This window comes from Chiloscyllium plagiosum, chromosome 4, assembly GCF_004010195.1.
Source record: "Chiloscyllium plagiosum isolate BGI_BamShark_2017 chromosome 4, ASM401019v2, whole genome shotgun sequence".
Taxonomy (NCBI): domain Eukaryota; kingdom Metazoa; phylum Chordata; class Chondrichthyes; order Orectolobiformes; family Hemiscylliidae; genus Chiloscyllium; species Chiloscyllium plagiosum.
The window spans coordinates 67,024,355-67,042,687 of NC_057713.1; the positions used below are offsets into that span (position 1 = coordinate 67,024,355).

Genomic DNA, 18,333 nt, shown 5'->3' on the forward strand with positions numbered 1-18,333 from the left:
AAAAAAAGGCAAAATCAATCACAGGTTCTTACAGGAGAGAGATTATAGGGAGAGAGAATCAGCATGGAGCTGTTTCCTTGGGTCCCCAGCTAAAACTTGACCAGTGGATTCAAACAGACTGCTTGCTAAAAACCAAACCAGAAATGTCCCTGAACTGGGAGTATTGGCCACTCTCCTTTCATTATATAAGTGTTTCTTTTTAAAAAAACATACTTAAAAGCCTTTTGCCTGAGACAGTATCTGTTAGCCATAATCAAAAGGCTTCTCCAAGCCAAATTGGAACCTTTGCTGTTTACGACCCACTTTGAAAAAAGCCAAGGACAACATAACCTTATTAAAGGAGCAGAATTATCACAAAAGCAAGTAATTTGATCCTCATTATTGAACACTTTGCACAGCAGTGGGTTACAGCAGGTGAACTGAAACCAAAAGGTTGTCTACATTTAGGCAGCAAGGGATGAGCCCTTAAAATGCATTAGCTTGTGGACTAGAAACCAGGTACTAATTACATGGATCTTTTGGCTGCCAAAGAATGTATGATTGGTTCATAGCTAACTGAATCACTTGGGGTTATGAGAAAGATTCAGAAAAGCTAGTCAAATTACCAGGAGCACTCTTAATTCTGTGTGAAAGAGCCTTTTTAAACCAGCAGAAAACTAGTTTAGCTTTTATCAGCAGTTGCTGTGAAATCTTTTCAAAAGTCAAATCTTTTATCAGCGAACCAGTTGTCCTGTCCCTCTTGCATCCAGAAAAAGTATGAGAAGTAGTATTCTGATCGGCACAAAAACTATCTCAATAGATCCTGTGAAAAATGAAAACTGAATTGCTTTCCAATTTTACTTTCATCCATAACACCAATATGTTTTCTTGTCTATTTTTGTGTGTGTCTCTCTCTCGTATGCTCTCACATGAATGGAAGTTTATAAAAGAATTAAAGTTACCGTGAGTAGAGTTGTAATGCCAGTAGCTAGATATTATTTATTAGGTAAGAACAAGACTATGTTATAAATAGCTTCTCTAAAGTAGAAAAACCTAGTCAACCAGGCTCTAGAAAGTGGGTAATTTGAGGAATCTTTGCATACTTTTGAAATCTTCAACTTTTGTGACCACGCCAGGAATAGTGGCTCTTGATTTTCAGTGCACGATTCCAGTAACGTGTGACAATATCTTCCCTCTTTCTTTCAGAATTTTGGCCCCTTCACAATTTGACATTCAAATTGGAGAGTGCACTGATTTCTTTCTAATCTCACTTATCCATTGGTCCTAAACTTTAAATTTAACTAAAATGGTGATATTGCTAATAATATAGGTTTTGGAGTGTATGTAATTTAGTATTGACTATCAGCCAAGTTACTTTTATCACAGAGTTGTTATAATATTGTAAAAAAAATTGCTGAAGCAAGCAGAGCAAGTTTATTGACAAAAATAAATTGGAGTCCATAAACTTAGATCTGATTTGTTTTCGAACATCTCAAAATTGGCATGAGACAAATACAGGCATCGGATAAATGATGGGTGAGCACCCCCTTGAACATGTCAGTTAGCAAATGGAATCAAAACACAATGAGTTTTTCAGAAACCAGAAAGCAACCTCCCTCAGCCTCCCATCCCAATGTCAATGACCTATGAGTTTAACCTATGAGTTATTAGGAAGAACAGGCAGGTCCAGGTTACTGAACACAAGGGTCTGATGGACTGATATGTATTTATTTTAACAAAAGGAGTGTAACACATAAAACAGATGAGTTGAGAGTCTGGATTTCATTTTATTTGATTGTAGTCACATGTATCTAAGTATAGTTAGAAGCTTTATTTTGCGAGCAGTACAGGCAGTTCATAATAAAACTATGATGTTGTAGCTATTTACAGAAACTTGGTTATGAGGAAGGCAGGAGTGGCTGCACAACATTCCAGAGTTTAGATGTTTTAAGCTTGATAGACAGAAATGTGACAGGGCTTGGGGCATTACTGATTTAAGGAGAATGTCACAGCAGCATTAAGAGAGGACATCTTGGAGGGCTCATCCAGCGAAGCCATGTGGGTCAAACACAGGATTAAGAAAGGTGCAGTTACAATATTGGGGTTATACTTATGGCCTCCCAATAGCCAGTGGGAGACAGGAACAGCTATATAAGTAGATCATGGAAAGGTGTATAAACCAGGTTGTTACATTTGGTTATTTTAGTATGCATTATGGACTGGGACTCATTTAGGGCCTCAGGCTTTAATGGGGCAGAATTTGTATGATGCACTCGGGAAGGTTTCTTGAAACAATAAGAAGATAGTACAACTAGGAATGGGGCCATACTATACCTTGTATTGGGCAATGAGCCTAATCAGGAATTTTAGTGGGGGAGCATTTTAGGAATGTTGATCATAATTCTGTAAGTTTTAAGATCATTATGGATAAGGATAAGATTCATCCTTGGGTAACTGTGCTAAATTGGGAGAAAGCTAATTACAATAATACAGGCAGGAACTGGAGAATTTAGATTGAGTGTGTATGGTTGAAGGTAAATCCATATCTGAATAAAATAAAGCAAGGCAGTTGGCTACTCTGCCACAGAGCTCCAGAAGTGTACAGAAATATCAAATTCAATGTTTATTGCGAGCAATAGTCAAGGAATCAAACATTAAAACATGCTACTGAAAACTAGTCAAAAAAGTCCTTGAATATTCAATGTAAATTCAAATGTAATTGGAAACATAATTTGTACCTAGTTCCTCTTGATTTTTCTCTTGTAAGTTATTTTAATATTGTAATTTGGCGTGGTTCTGTCTGCCTGAACTTAATGTGCAGGTTCAAACTAACCTTGATCGATTTGTTAAAGGTAGTGACTGTGTTTAAAATATCCAGTAAGCTTTTTTTTCTATATGTAAAGTTTAGGTAACTGAAATCCAACATGATCCTTGAACAGTATAAAGGAAGCAGAAAATAATTTATACAAGGAATTAAGAGGGCTTAAATGGGCCATGAAATTTCCTTGGCAAGTAGGATTAAGGAGAAACCCAAGGCATTTTATACATATACTGGGAACAACAGGGTAGCGAGGGAAAGAGTCGGTCCACTCAAGGACAAAGGAGGGAGTTCATGTGTGGAGGCACAGAAAGTAGGTGAGGTCCTTGAGGAGTACTTGTTCACAAAGGAGAAGGGCATGGTGAGTCGAGACAGGGCTATGTTGATAGTTTAGGTAAGTCCCCGGTTCTAATGAGATCTATCCCAGAATGCTGAGGCAGGCAAGGGAGGGGATTGCTGGAGCCTGGATGGGTCCTTGTATTCTCTTTAGCCACAGGCTCGGTCTGTAAGACTGGAGAAGAGCCAGTTGTTTGTTCAAGAAGGGCAAGAGAAATAATCCAGGATATTATAGGCTAATGAGCCTCACAGAAGTGGTAGGGACATTATTGGAAAAGATTCTTAGGAAGAGAATTTACTTGCACTTGGAAAAGAATTGACTTATTAGAGATAGTCAGCATGCGGGGGCGATCTTGTCTCACGAAGTTAATTGAGGTTTTTGAGAATCTGATGAAGATGATTGAGGGTAGGACAGTAGATTTTATCGACATGGATTTTGCATTTGATAAGGTCCCTAATAGTGGGCTGATCCAGAGGATTAGTCACATGAAATCCACAGTGAGTTGATAAGTTGAATACAAAATTGGCTTGATCATTGAAGGGGAAGAGGGTTGTTGTGTCGAGTTTGTTTTGCCTGGAGGTTTGTGGCAAATGCTGTTCCACAATGATCGGAACTGGGACATCTATTATTTGGAATATGTATAATATATGTATGACATAATTGAAGATATACATTTGAATCAGTAAGCTTTAAAATGAAACCAAAATTGGTAGAGTTATGGCTATTGAGGAAGATGATCAAAGGATATAACAAGATATAGATCAGATGGAAAGTCGGGTGGAAAAAAGGCAGATGAAAGGCAGAGTCTACAGTTAATAGCAGGATCCTCAGGAACATTGATCTACAGAAGAATCTTGTGATGCAAGTCCAGAGCTCCCTGAAAGGTGCAACACAAGTGGATGAGGTGATAACGAAGGCATATGGCAAGCATGCCTTTATTGTTTGGGCATCAGTATACATTTAGGCAAGTTATGTTGCAACTGTATAAACTTTAGTTAAGCTACATTTAAAGGATTTTGTGCAGTCTCTGTATCTCTGAGTCTCTTTATTTGACTATTTTGTTGTCTGACTGTCTCTCTTGCTCTCTCACTCTCTCCCCTGCCTCTTGCTTGCTCACCTCTGTTTCTGTATTTGTGTTTTGTACATGTATGACAATTAATTATGTTCCTAATTTCACCACAGGTGGAAAATGGAAGGTAACTATTGTCACTAGTGACCTACCATCTGCAGGTACAACTGCTCAGGCTCACATCACATTGTATGGTGATGAAGGAAATTCAAGAGTTATTGTACTTCAAGGAAACTCTGAAGAAATGTTACAGCCTGGGCATCAGGACACTTTCACTGTATGTATTGATTTAAGTGGAATATATTATTGTCTAATATGCAGCAAATTGTTGGAAAGACTTTCTGATGGAAATAATTGCAGTAAATATGTTGTTTTGGTTAGGGCACTGTTGTTATATGGTAAGTTTTTGATGCTTAAATCAGATTGGTCTTTCTTTTGATGCATTTTCTGTAACATACCATCTAATCTCATAACCTTCGTTTTTTTTCTTTTGAGTGTAAGTTAATTTTATACCTTCATTTACAAACAAAGATGTTCAATCGAGTCCATTTTCTTCCATATGACATCAGCATAATCCCAAAGAACCATTACAGCGAGATGACTGATAGTGAATTTAACCCTTGAGCACACTCCACCATTTAATAACATTGTGGTCAATCTAATTGTAACCTCAGGTAAAAACAATGACTGCAGATGCTGGAAACAAATTCTGGATTAGTGGTGCTGGAAGAGCACAGCAGTTCAGGCAGTATCCAAGGAGCAACGAAATCGACGTTTCGGGCAAAAGCCCTTCACATTGTAACCTCAACCCCACAGCTCACAATTGTGAAATATGCTGATGACATAAAGATAAATAGAAAAGCACATTCTGAAAAGAACACAATGAGGTTGCAAAGATATATTGTTAATTCGGTGAATGAGTTGTTATTGTGGGGATTAGGGGACGGAAGGAGTGAGGTCAGAAGCATGGGAAATGGGCCCTGCCAACCACAGCAACAAGAAATCCTTGGTTGAGGAAAAAGGTAGACTTTTCTGATGCTCTCCTGTGGAAAGATGGTGAATGGGGATGGTTTAGGTTTTTTTTCCTGGAAGAATCAGCGAGTTCTAAGACCATCCTGATGGAGAATGGACGTATTAAAAAAAAATTGCACATCCATAGCGAAGGGGAGGTGGCTGCTGCTCGCAAACTGGAAATATTAAAATTGACAAAGTGGCAGAAGAATCACAGACATAAGTGTGACAGGGGACAAAAAAAAGTCAAATCAAGGTGGGAAGAATTAATTTCCATGAGGCAGAAACCAGAAGAAATAATGGGTCTGCCTGGGCAGTTCTGTTTGTGGATTTTGGAAGGATCGTAGAGGTAGCTGAATAGGGTTGGGAACCATGAGCTGGGAACAGTGGGGAAGATGAGTTGAGATTTGTGACAATTAAGGATACAGTAGTCTAATGTTCGATGGTGGGGATATGGTCCAGTGGCTATATAACTATTGTATCTATAAAAATGGGTAAAGGCGAGGGATTCTGCAACAAATACCTCACCACCCGACTCCCCAAAGCCATTCCACAAGGTGCAAATTAGGAGTATGATGAAATACTCTTCACTTGCCTGGATTAATGTATCTCCAAGCGGCTCAGCACCATCCAAGACAAAGCAGCCTGCTTGATTGACATTGCTTTGAAAAACATTCAGTCCCTTCACGACCAAGTCTCAATCACAACAGTGTATCCTATCCACAATGTACGCTGCAGAAATTCACTAAGACTCCTTAAATTGAGCCTTCTAGTCCAAGATATTGTTGCTAAATTAGCTGATGGCACGAATAAAAAGACAAAAATAACTTGTGAAGGGGATATCAATAGACTATAAAGGGATTAGAAAAGTTAAGTGTGTGGACAAAGATCAAACAAACACAGCATAATGTGGGTAAAAGTGAAATCATACATTTTGTTGTGAAGAATAATAAAGTATATTATCTAAATTTGAAAGGATGCAAAGGTATCTGGATGTCCTAATGCACAAATCACAAAATCATTGTTCTAACTATCTTTTTACCTTTCATAGAATTAGCTCACAGCATTTCTGCTTCTTTTTAGTTTTGAAGAATAGTCCTGTTTCTCTCACCACAGACACTGCCAGGCTTGCTGAGCTTTTTTAGTACTTTCTGTTTTCACTATTTTAGATCTTACTTTTTTTTGTGAAATTATCATATGCTTTAAAATATTCACTGGATGTAAACATTGCCAGCAAGATTCCATGTGTATTGTTCATCCTTAATTTCCCCTTTTAAAAACTGTGTGATCTATCTTGATGCATGCAGTTGTGTGGTGATGTATGTCCACAGTGTTGTCGGGATTTAAGTATTTTGGTCTGGTGATATATTTTCAAGTGAGGATGATCTATGACTTGAAGAGGAATCTATGCATGGTGTCTTAGTATTCTTAGTGACTGAGGTCATGAGTTTCAGAGGTTTTGGCAAAGAAGCCTCAGCAACTTATGGCTCACTTAAATTGTAACTGCAACGTATTGTGCATTAGTAGGGGGATGGGGTGTGAATGTTCAATGTGTTGGGTAGGATGCTGATCAAGCTTTATCCTCAATGTCATTAAACACCTGGGATTTTACTGGAGTTTCACTTGTAGCTTCTGATAAGGTTTTTGCGAATCAAGTGGTGGTTGTGAATCGTGGTGCAGAATTTCTCACCTCTGATTTGTTCTTTCAGCCATTGCATTTATGTGGCTGTTCTAATTAATTTTCCGCTCAATAGCAACCTTCAGTCATAGAGTCATAGGGTCATAGAGCTGTACAGCATGGAAACAAACCCTTCGGATGCCTTCGAGATCCTAAATTAATCTAGCCTCATTTGCCAGCATTTGGCCCATCTCCTTCCAAGCCCTTCCTATTCACCCATCCAGATGCCTTTTAAATGTTGTAATTGTACGAGCCTCCACCATTCCCTATGGCAGCTCATTCCACACACGCACCATCCTCTCCGTGGAATGTTGCCCTTAGGTCCCTTTTATATCATTCCCCTCTCACCTTAAACTATGCCCTCTAGTATTGCACTCCGCCACCCAGGGGAGTGCAATACTATTCATCCTGTCCATGCCCCTCACGATTTGATAAACCTGATAAACCCTCAGCATCCTATATTCCAGGGAAAGCAGCCCCAGCAATTCAGCCTCTCCCTATACGCAAATCCCCCAACCTGGCAACATCCTTCTAAATCTTTTCTGAACCCTTTCAAAGTTTCACAACATCCTTCCTATAGCAGTATTCCAAAAGTGGCCTAACCAATGTCCTGTATGGTCTCCATTTGACTTCCCAACTTCTAATGCACTGACCAATAAAGTAAACAATACCAAACGCCTTTTTCCCTAGGGCCTTACCATTAACTGCATAAGTCCTGTCCTGATTTGCCTTTCCAAGATGCACATTGTCCAATATGGTCAGTGCCATGATTTATTGGAATTCTGTGAAGTCATTATGCGCATTGTGGACAAGATGGATCCAGTAGATGTGGTGTGTCTGGATTTCCAAAAGGCATTCGGCAAGATTCTGTGCAAAAGGCTGCTGCATAAGATAAAGATTCATGGTGTTATGGGCAATTTATTAGCATGGATACGGGATTAGTTAACTAACAGGAAGCAAAGAGAAGGGATTGCTTTGGAGTGCTTTGCTGGTTGGTGATCAGTGACTAGTGGTGTGCCTCAGTGATCAGTGTTGGGACCACAATTATTTACAATTTAGATAGATGATTTGAAGTTGGGGACCATGTGTGGTGTGTCAATGTTTGTGGATGACACTAAGATGAAATTGTGCAGAGGACTCAAAGTTTGCAGAGGGATATAGATAATCTAAGCGAGTGGGCAAATGTCTGGCAGATGGAGTAAAATGTTGATAAATGTGAAGTCATCCATTTTTGGTAGGAATAACAGTAAAAAGGATTTTGTTTAAATGGTAAGGGAATTGCAAAGGGACCTGGATGTCCTTGTGCTTTAATCGCAGAAGGTTGGGCTGCAAGTGCAACAGGTAATTAAGGAGATAAATGGAATTTTGTCCTTCGTTGCTAAAGGGATTGAGTTTAAAAGCAGAGAGGTAACATTACAGCTGTGCAGGGTTCTGGTGAGGCCACAACTGGAGTACTGTATACTGTTCTGGCCTTTTTACATGAGAAGGGATGTACCGGCAGGTTCACTTGGTTGATTCCGGAATTGAGGGGGTTTGCTTACAAGGAGACACTATTTAGACTGGGATTATATTCATTAGAATTTAGAAGAATGAGGGTATCTTATAGAAACGTGGAAAAATTATGAAGGGAATAGATAACATCAAAGCAAAGAAGATGTTGTGGAAAGATGTTGTGAAACTTGAAAGGATTCAGAAAAGATTTACAAGGATGTTGCCGGGTTGGAGGATCTGAGCTACAGGGAGAGGCTGAACAGGCTGGGGCTGTTTTCCCTGGAGCATTGGAGGCTGAGGGGTGACCTTATAGAGGTTTACAAAATTATGAGGGGCATGTATAGGATAAATAGGCAAAGTCTTTTCCCTGAGGTCGGGGAGTCCAGAACTAGAGGGCATAGCTTTAGGGTGAGAGGGGAAAGATATAAAAGAGACCTAAGGGGCAACCTTTTCACGCAGATGGTGGTACATGTATGGAATGAGCTGTCAGAGGATGTGGTGGAGGCTGGTACAATTGCAACATTTAAGAGGCATTTGGATGGGTATATGAATAGGAAGGGTTTGGAGGGATATGGGCCGGGTGCTGGGAGGTGGGACTAGATTGGGTTGGGATATCTGGTCGGCATGGACGGGTTGGACCGAAGGGTCTGTTTCCATGCTGTACATCTCTATGACTCTATGACTCTAAGATGTTTCCACTGATGGGTGAAGTTAGAGCAAGAGGGCAAAGACTCAAAATTAGGGGAGGAGATTTAGGACTGAACTGGGGGGTTGTGAATTTGTGGAATTCTTTGCCCAGTGAAGTAATTGAGGCTTCCTTATTGAATGTTTTAAAGCAAAGATAATTTTTTTGAACAGTAAATAAATTATGGGTTATGGTGAGAGGGTGGATAAGTGGAGCTGAGGCCACAAAAAGATTAGCCATGATCTTATTGGATGGTGGAGCAGGTTGAAAGGCCAGATGGCTTACGCCGGCCCCTGATTCTTAGATTCTTATGTTCTAAATACTTTCTTTCACTGACATTGGCTATTACTTGGTACTTGTGTGGTGCATATGCTATTTTTTGCCTATCAGCTCAAATCTGAATGTTCATGCATGTTGTGAATTGAATTAAATGATACACATTTGTCAAAAAAAGTTCCAACTTCTGATCTTTATGACAGAGGGTATGTCATTGATGAAACAGTTGGCTGAGGGTGTTGTCTTGAAGAACTCTTTAGTGCTTTCTTAATGCCAGGATGATTTCCACCAACCACTGCTATTTTCCTTTCTGCTCGGTTTAATTGCCAGTGGAGAGTATTCCTACTACCCATTGATTTCAATTTTGCCAGGGTTTCCACAGGATGTGATCGGATAAATGCTGCCTTGAGATCAAAGGTAGGTGCTCTTGCATCATCTAAGGAAATCTGTGCTTTTGTCTGTGTTTGGAGCAAAATTGTTAAGGGGTCAAGTTGTCCTAGTGGCATCACAACACCTTTCTTATACTGACTTCCATCATTTTTAAAATGTTTTTTGAAATCGGGATTGGACTGATGGTAAGATGCTGCATTGGATTTGATATATCCTGCCATTTGTGAATAGGAGACAGCAGAATAATTTTACACTTTTAATTTTTCGGGTTCATCGTTAAAATATATTGCATTCTATGAAAGGGCCAAGAAATGAGATGATTGAAAAGTTATTAATTTAATTATTAGATATATACACAGAAGATTGGTAAATTGTACAAAATTCGCATCGGACACAACAACGCTGGTGATTTCCCTGGGTGGCATTGTCAATCGGTAAGGATATTGAATAGACAAACTTATTTGTTTTGTTTTGCAGACTTATAGAGTAGAATACAAAGTGATTAATTAATTTGAAACAAGCTGTGTGTATTAGTTAAAGACTTCAAATAATTATTGTGGAAATTCTATCGTTGTATTTCAGACATGCTTTCCTCTGATTTCATGTATTAACTTAAATATAGAATGAGAAAATCTACAGTTTCATCCTTCCATCCTTCCAACCTCAGGCTCTTATGGATACTGAGAAAAGAACAACAGCTCCATGATACTTGTCTGCATTACTCAGTAGCTTGAACTTCACATCAAAAATTACTTGTGTGAGAGGACTTGCAAGTAACAAATTGGCATGTGTGTCTCTGTGGAGGTGCCAATGTTAGACTGGGGTGGACAAGTTAAAAATCACACAACACCAGGTTATAGTCCAACAGGTTTATTTGGAAGCATTGGCTTTCGGAAAGCTGCTCCTTCATTAGGTAGCTGTGGAGCAGGATCATAAGACACAGAATTTCTCGCAAAGATCTCGGTGTCAAGCAACTGAAACAATATATTGAACAAACCTAGATTGCTGTTATGTCTTTCACCTTTTAACGTAGCTTGCAGGTTTCAGTTCATTAATATGTAAATCCCAGAACTTCTTTCCAATCACGTTCTTGAGATAACTTAAGGTTTTATATAAGAAAAGTGACATCTCAGCTCAGACAATACATCAAAGCTGAGGTTAGAGTCTGTCTGTCTCCCAACCTTGAGCCAGACTGGTTCGATTTCCAAAGTAGGAATTTTATAAAGTGTTACATGGATTGACTGCCGGCAGATTGTGTGCTTTTTGAACAAGTTAGAATGTATCTGCAATTACAATTCTGTAACTGCAAACTCACCCCATAGACTAATATGTGTGTGTGTGTGCATGCATGTGAGGGAGAGAGAGTGAGTGAGTGAGTATGTGTGCGTGAGTATGTGTCCTTGTGAGAGTGTGCTTTTGCATGTGCACGTGCTCGGTTGAGTGTGACGGAGTATAAGCCTGTGAGAGGGTATGTGTGGAGGGTGTGTGCCTGTGTGTATGAGAGAGGGTCTGAGTCAGTGTGAGAGTATGTAAGAGTGTGTGTGTTTATGTTTGCTTGTATGTGTGTAAAGTGTGGTGGGTCACCTGTAGTGTGACATGAACGCAAGGTCGCGGTTGAGGCCATCCTCATGGTTACAAACTTGGATATCAGCCTTTGCTCAGTGTGGTTGTGTATCCCAAAGTCCGCCTTGGAGAACAGTCACCCGAAGATCAGAGGCCAAATGTCCCTGACTGCTGAAGTGTTCCCTGACTGGGAGGGAGCATCCCTGTCTTGTGATTGTTGCACAGTGTCCATCCATCCGTTGCCATAGCTGCGACTCGGTCTCGCCAATGTACCATGCCTCTGGGCATCCTTGCCTGCAGCGTATGATGTAGACAACGTTGGCTGAGTCACATGAGTACCTGCTGCGTACATGGTGGGTGGTGTCCCCATCTGTATCCATCTCAACACTGATGCATCCTGCTGTTGGAGCCATGACAGGGTTTATGGTGTTGTGGTCGATGATATCCTTAAGGCTGGGCAGTTTGCTGCAAACAATAGCCTATTTAAGGTTTAGTAGTTGTGTAAAGGTGAGAAGTGGAGGTGTGGGGAAGGTCTTGGTGAGGTGCTCATCCTCATCGATAATGTGTTGCATACTGTGAAGAACATGGCATAGTTTCTCTCCTCCCAGGAAGTCCAGTAGTTTTCAGGAATGCAACCACAAATTTAAGTAAAGAAACAAAAGCAAGTGTTTGAACTTGAAGTGTTAGCTATGTTTCTCTTTCCACAAATGCTGCCAGACCTTTTGAGTTTCTCCAGTACTTTGATTTTATTTCAGGTTTCCATCTGTAGTATTTTGCTTTAACTTAAATAAGGACATGCTTAATCAAGGAGAAAGTGAGGACATGCTTATTCAAACCTTCTTTAGCTTATTATCTAATCAGTGCTTGTGGGATTACTGCCCACTTCAAGACTACAATTGGTGGAGAGGTGGAAAGGTTGTCCATATGCCTTTACACCCTGGACCTAATTGGGAGAGTGGGCAGGAAACTGGTGGGCTTCCTTTTTAAGTCTATGTTTTGGGGATGGTATTAAATTTCACTTCATACAGAGAGTATTTGGTTCGGTATCCAGCGTTGCACAAAATTTCTTGATACTCTAATAATTCACTGAACTGATATTTCTTGAATTTGGTTCGCAGAAGCATGAACTCCAAAATCCCATTTGTTAAAATGGACAATTCAATGACAACAGGAAATAAATCTAAAAAATTACACTTGCCTCTGTTTTTGTTGGAACACCCTGAATATCCAAAAATAATTGGACCAGCTTTTCTGCAAAGTAACAGTACAATGAAAGTTACCAACCCAAATGTTTTATACAAGAGAATGGAGCTCCACGTTTTGAAAATAGATTTTGCTCAGAATTCCTTCAAAATGTGAAGTTGTACTTCTATTCTGGCAATTGTTTAATTGTGTTGAACTGTCAAGGGAAGGTAAACCAGACTCCTTTTTCCTAGCAGCTGCCATATTCTGACATGTGGAATAGGTGCCAGCTGGGCTAGGGATAGAGTACAAACCCTGTTGAGAGTACGATACCGGCTATTGTCTTGGGGTAAGGCTAGGGTGCAAGATGGTAAAAGGTGGGGGGAGGGGGAGGGGTGGTTGCGTGTTTGCAGGTAAATTGAAAGTAGAAATGAAAACTGCTGGCAAACACAGCAGGTCTGGAAGTATCTCTGGGAAGAAAGCACAGTTAATGTTTTGAGTCTGGTCTTCATTAGAGTAGAGGTGGGTGGGCCAGAGAAGTTGGATTTGACAGGGTGGCTGAAAGAAGGTGGTTAGGGCTGTAGGGAGAAGGGCCTACAAAATCTGTGGTCGGATGTCAGGTCAGTTGGCTGTGGTAGGGAGCAAGGTAGGGAAGATGAGAGCTGGTCAGGATCCAAGGGTTGATGTGCGAGTTAAGTATGAAGTTTATTTAGTGGTTACTCAGGAGTTGAAATATTCATTTAATTGCTTAGCTTTTCTTGAGGAACTATTTTACTTAATTTAGTCTAAGCCATCTGAAATCTCTGATTTTTATGGAAACATGCAGAATTATGGGCGGCACGGTGGATCAGTGGTCAGCACTGCTGCCTCACAGCACCAGTGTCCCAGGTTTGATTCTAGCCTCGGGGGACTGTCTGTGTGGAGTTTGCACATTCTCCCCGTGTCAGCATGGGTTTCTTCCGGGTGCTCCGGTTTCCTCCCACTTTCCAAAGTTGTGCAGGTCAGGTGAATTGGCCATGCTAAATTGCCCATAGTGTTAGGTGCATTAGTCAGAGGGAAATGGGTCTGGGTGGGTTACTCCTGGGCACTTCTTTGAGTCTGCTATAATGTGGATTCCATGGTTTCCTATTAGCAACTCCTATCTGTGCTGGAAGAATGAATGTGATGATGAAAGGTCCTCAGTATATAGAAAAGGCAAATCATGACATTAGTTAATGTTTAATGGTACAGAAATGATGGGTCGAATGGCTCCCTACTTTAAAGTTCTAAGATTCTAATTTTTGAACTTGCATCAGTTGAACATGTATTGAGTTGAAAAATGCAGACTTTGATAGAGTTTTGGGTGGCCCTATGGTGTAAGGTGCCATTGATTACATACACATGGATTTATGGTGCCTTATTGCGATGCTGAAAAATACTATAACTGCTAAGGTTAGCACTCGCTGTGCTGTTGGTGTGTGACTACTTTTGCCGTACCATTTTGGCGAATGCCTTTTAATATTACTGTCATGATGCATTCACCGTCTCAGTCCACTGTTCTCTCTGACTCCATGACAGATCAGGAAATGGCTGCTGGTTCATGACTCCCTTATGCAATCTAATTGTAAGTGATCAGCAAACTTTACTGGGAGGCATATAGTCACGTGAAATCTTGGATAATTGAAATACAGTTATCCTGATACATTCTGCATCATATGGCATTTGTAAAGACACATCTCTTGACACCACAGTTTCAGGAGAAAGAAGAGCGGAACAAACTTACACTCTGGATGAATTATCCAGACACACAACAGTTTGACTAGTTCCTATGAATACATTTAAGGATCCAGAGCTCAAACGGTGCCACATTGTACTGTCCCAATGTGGTGAGCCATTATGGCATCTCTGTTTTGAGGGATACTCAGCCAAAGGGATGCCCAGAAAATTGATCTGATTGTAGAATGTCATTTGAGCAGCTTGTGCATTAAATGTCCAGTTTCAGATTGCACCACTTCAGCATGAACACAAACAGTCTGGACTGGCTGATTAATGGTTAATATCAAGTGCACTGACAGAGTGCAAGGAATGATAGAGAAAAACAGATTGTTTCTTCACAGATTCACTGCCATTCTCCAATTGGAGTAATCTCTTGGAGGGAAGATTTTGAATTGCTCATATTGTAAAAAGCCCATTTAAGAACTGGCATCATCAGCCACAATGGCTGTAGTTATGGCAACAAGTTAATATTTCATAGTGTCAATCTGATCTTCCACTGTAGTATTCAGATGTTGATAGCCTCTCCTTATTTGAAAGTGGAATTCTTAATAAACAAACATTGTATCATGGCCACCTTCCCATGTAATCTTGTGAAGTTGGCTGTCGTTACCAAAGTCCTGTGCCAAGTTGGAGCCAGATTCCTCCATGCTCCTTGACAGTAATAGCAAGCTCTATGACAGACCAGTCAGTTCACAAAACATTTCTGTGTGCCTATTTCCTAAGCTTATGCTTGAATGGTGTGTTTATGATGCAGGGTAATGCCAAACAGCTTGGGTTCCATTCTTGTAAGGGCTGAGGGTTACCCTGAAAGACTCTTCCTAGCCTGAGCTGTGGTAGTGCTCAAGTTTTACCACCACAAGTTATCTCTCTCTAATGAAAGAGCAGCCCTTACAATAAGTTTATTTTCCCCTACAATAAAAGCAAAATACAGCAGATGCTGTAAATCAGAAACTAACACCAAGAATGCTGGAAAAAAAGAATAAGTCTGGCAGCATCTGTGAAGAGGCATGCAAAATGAACATGGTGAATGGTATGATGTGTGTTCTGAATTTTAGTTTATTTTTCCTGTATGTTGTTCTATCAAAGTCCTCATTTAAGTCCTCTGCAGCAGAGTGTGACCTAGTGCTCCAAGGAGCTGGTACCTATACAATATAGTCTTTCCATTTTAGATTTATTTTAATTTCTTCATGCTGACATACCATCATTTGTTGCCAAAACTAATTATTCTTAAGGAATTGGCTTGCTAGGCCATTTCAGAGGGTGTGCGCTGTTATCAGGGGCAGTCAATCACATTGGCAATAATCTGGAATCGTATGTAGGCCAGACTGAGTAAGGATGGCAGATTTCTTTCCTTGAAGGCTATAGTGAACAAGTTGCTACCATTGTGCCCAATGATGCACCATTATTAGCCCTCGAGCAGCAGTGGGAAACAGTAGAAGAGTACATGGTGAGGAAGTAGTGATGCAGCAGTGTTGCTCTTAAAATGCCAATGGAACAAATGGGGTAGAGTGCTGGAGTTCATCCACCGCTATGAGATTTTACCAGAAGAGAGGAAGATGGATGATGGCTCATCTGTCCAGAAAATAACTGAGCCACTTAAGTGGTAAATTAAGGGCTTTTTATATCCTCAAAATACGCTTGATTTTAGTGAGGGCAGTATCTTTCCATACTGCCATCATCGTAGAAGGGTGCTGTTCCAGCAATGGCCACCATTTCTGTCATTTAAAGTAACTGCAGATCCAGTACTAACTAGTCAGTTGCAGGGTAAATGGAGAATATACACACCTGCACACACACAAAAAGAAAAGAAAGAAATTAAAAAAAAAAACAAACAAGAGTGTCATAGGTCTTGTTTAGAAAAAAGAAAAAAAGGAAACAGGAGTGTCGTAGGTTCTGTTTAAAAAAAATAAATAAATGGAGAATATAGCCAGGCATCCTGCTTTAAGGCCCATTGTCGGGTTCTCCATTGCTCATCCTCCTTCAAAGCCACACTCTAAACATGGACTGTGTCATTATCTAAGTTGGTTGTTGTAAATGTTAGACTGACAACATCTCGTCTTAACAATCTAATCTTTATCTATGATTTGGAGATACTGGTGTTGGACTGGGGTGTACAAAGTTAAAAATCACACAACACCAGGTTATAGTCCGACAGGTTTAATTGGAAGCACACTAGCTTTCGGAGCGCCACTCCTTTATCTGTCTCATTCTTGGACACATGCATCTCCATCAAGGATGGACACCTCAGCACCACACTCCACTGCAAACCCACAGACAACCTCACAATGCTACACTTCTCCAGTTTCCACCCAAAACATATTAAAACAGCCATCCCCTCTGGACAAGCCCTATGTGTATACCGGATCTGCTCAGATGAGGAAAAACGTGGCGGGCACCTGGAAGTACTCAAGGATGCCCTCACAAGACCGGGGTACGATACTCAACTCATCGACCGCCAGTTCCGACGTGCCACAGCAAGGAACCGTAACTACCTCCTCAGGAGACAGACACGTGTTGCAACCGACAAGATACCCTTTGTTGTTCAGTACTTCCCAGGAGCTGAAAAACTACACCATGTTCTTCATGACCTAAAACACGTTATCAATGAGGATGAGCACCTCGCCAAGACCTTCCCCACACCTCCACTGCTTGTCTTTAAACAACCGCCAAACGTCAAACAAATCATTGTTTGTAGCAAGCTGCCCGGCTCTCAGGACAACTCCATACAAACCTATCACAGTAGGCGCTGCAAGACATGTCAGAGTGTGGACATGGATACCACCATTACACGTGGGGACTCCTCCCACCTTGTACATGGCAGGTACTCGTGTGACTCAGTCAACATTGTCTATCTTATACGTTGCAGGCAAGGATGCCCTGAGGCATGGTACATTGGGGAAACCGAGCAAAGGCTACGACAATGGATGAATGGGCACCGGACAACAATCAACAGACAGGAGTGTTCCCTCCCAGTTGGGGAACACTTCAGCGGTCCAGGACATTTGACTATGGACCTTCGGGTGACCATCCTCCAAGGCGGACATCGGGACAGGCAGCAGCGAAAAGTGGCCGGTATCTAAATACCTTCTGTATCTAAATACCTTCTGTATCTAAATACCTTCTGTATCTAAATACCTTCTGTATCTAAATACCTTCTGTATCTAAATACCTTCTGTATCTAAATACCTTCTGTATCTAAATACCTTCTGTATCTAAATACCTTCTGTATCTAAATACCTTCTGTATCTAAATACCCTCTGTATCTAAATACCTTCTATCTAAATACCTTCTATCTGGATACCCTCTGTATCCCAATAGCCTCTGTCTCTGAATGCCATCCATCTTTGAGTGCCCTGTGTAGCTGATTGCCTGTAGGATCTGTTAGGAATAGTGTCTCAGTGTAGTTTTTATGTTGTGTGTTGAGAATGGGAAGGCAGGTTTTGGATTCTGTTTGTACGGTCGCTCTTGTGATCTTTGTGCCATGCCGTTGGAGGCCAGTTTGTTAGCAGACATTTTTATTAAGGTTTGCACTCCTTGGACTGAGGGGGTAAGGGGATGATGATGTTTGTAGCTCAGTGCATTTTCAAAAAGGTCAGAAAAATGTGTGCTGTCGCTCAGAGACAGCAAAATCTAGAATGTTGTCTGTGTGTGTGTGTGAGAGAGAGAGAATGCATGTGTGCGTGTTGATTTGGAGGTGCCGGTGTTGGACTGGGGTGTACAAAGTTACCCCAGTTGTACTTTGCTCAAAAACTGCATTAATTTATGTAAAACTCCGTTATCTCACTTTTTAGATTAGAATCAATCTAAACATCAGGTCATAGACAGAGAACACAGGGGGCCAACACCTTCAACATATTGCCTAGCTATCACCATTGTTAACAGCTAACCCGAGAATGCAACTTTTTAAATAAAGGTTTTGTTATTTACACATGAAAGAAGTGAAACTATCACCGTAAAACATCATGGCATAGACAGAGAACACGGAGTGGGGGGGGGGGGGGCGCTAACACCTTCAACATATTGGCTAACACCTTCAACATATGTAACCCATTGTTACAGCTAAGCTGATAATGCAACTTTTAAAAGAAAGGTTTTGTGA

At 40.7% G+C, this 18,333-nt stretch overlaps 1 protein-coding gene across 12 annotated transcripts in view; it reads left to right on the plus strand.

Moving 5' to 3' along the window:
• The window catches only part of LOC122549101 (lipoxygenase homology domain-containing protein 1-like), a 344,896-nt gene that overhangs the window by 104,773 nt on the left and 221,790 nt on the right, over positions 1-18,333 (plus strand). For 11 of the 12 annotated variants that reach the window (XM_043688351.1, XM_043688353.1, XM_043688355.1 and 8 more), the window contains exons 4-5: positions 4,317-4,480; positions 10,082-10,168. In XM_043688351.1, coding sequence (XP_043544286.1) covers positions 4,317-4,480; positions 10,082-10,168 — 251 coding nt within the window. The remainder of the gene's footprint in view (positions 1-4,316; positions 4,481-10,081; positions 10,169-18,333) is intronic. The other variant, XM_043688352.1, reaches the window with a different exon arrangement.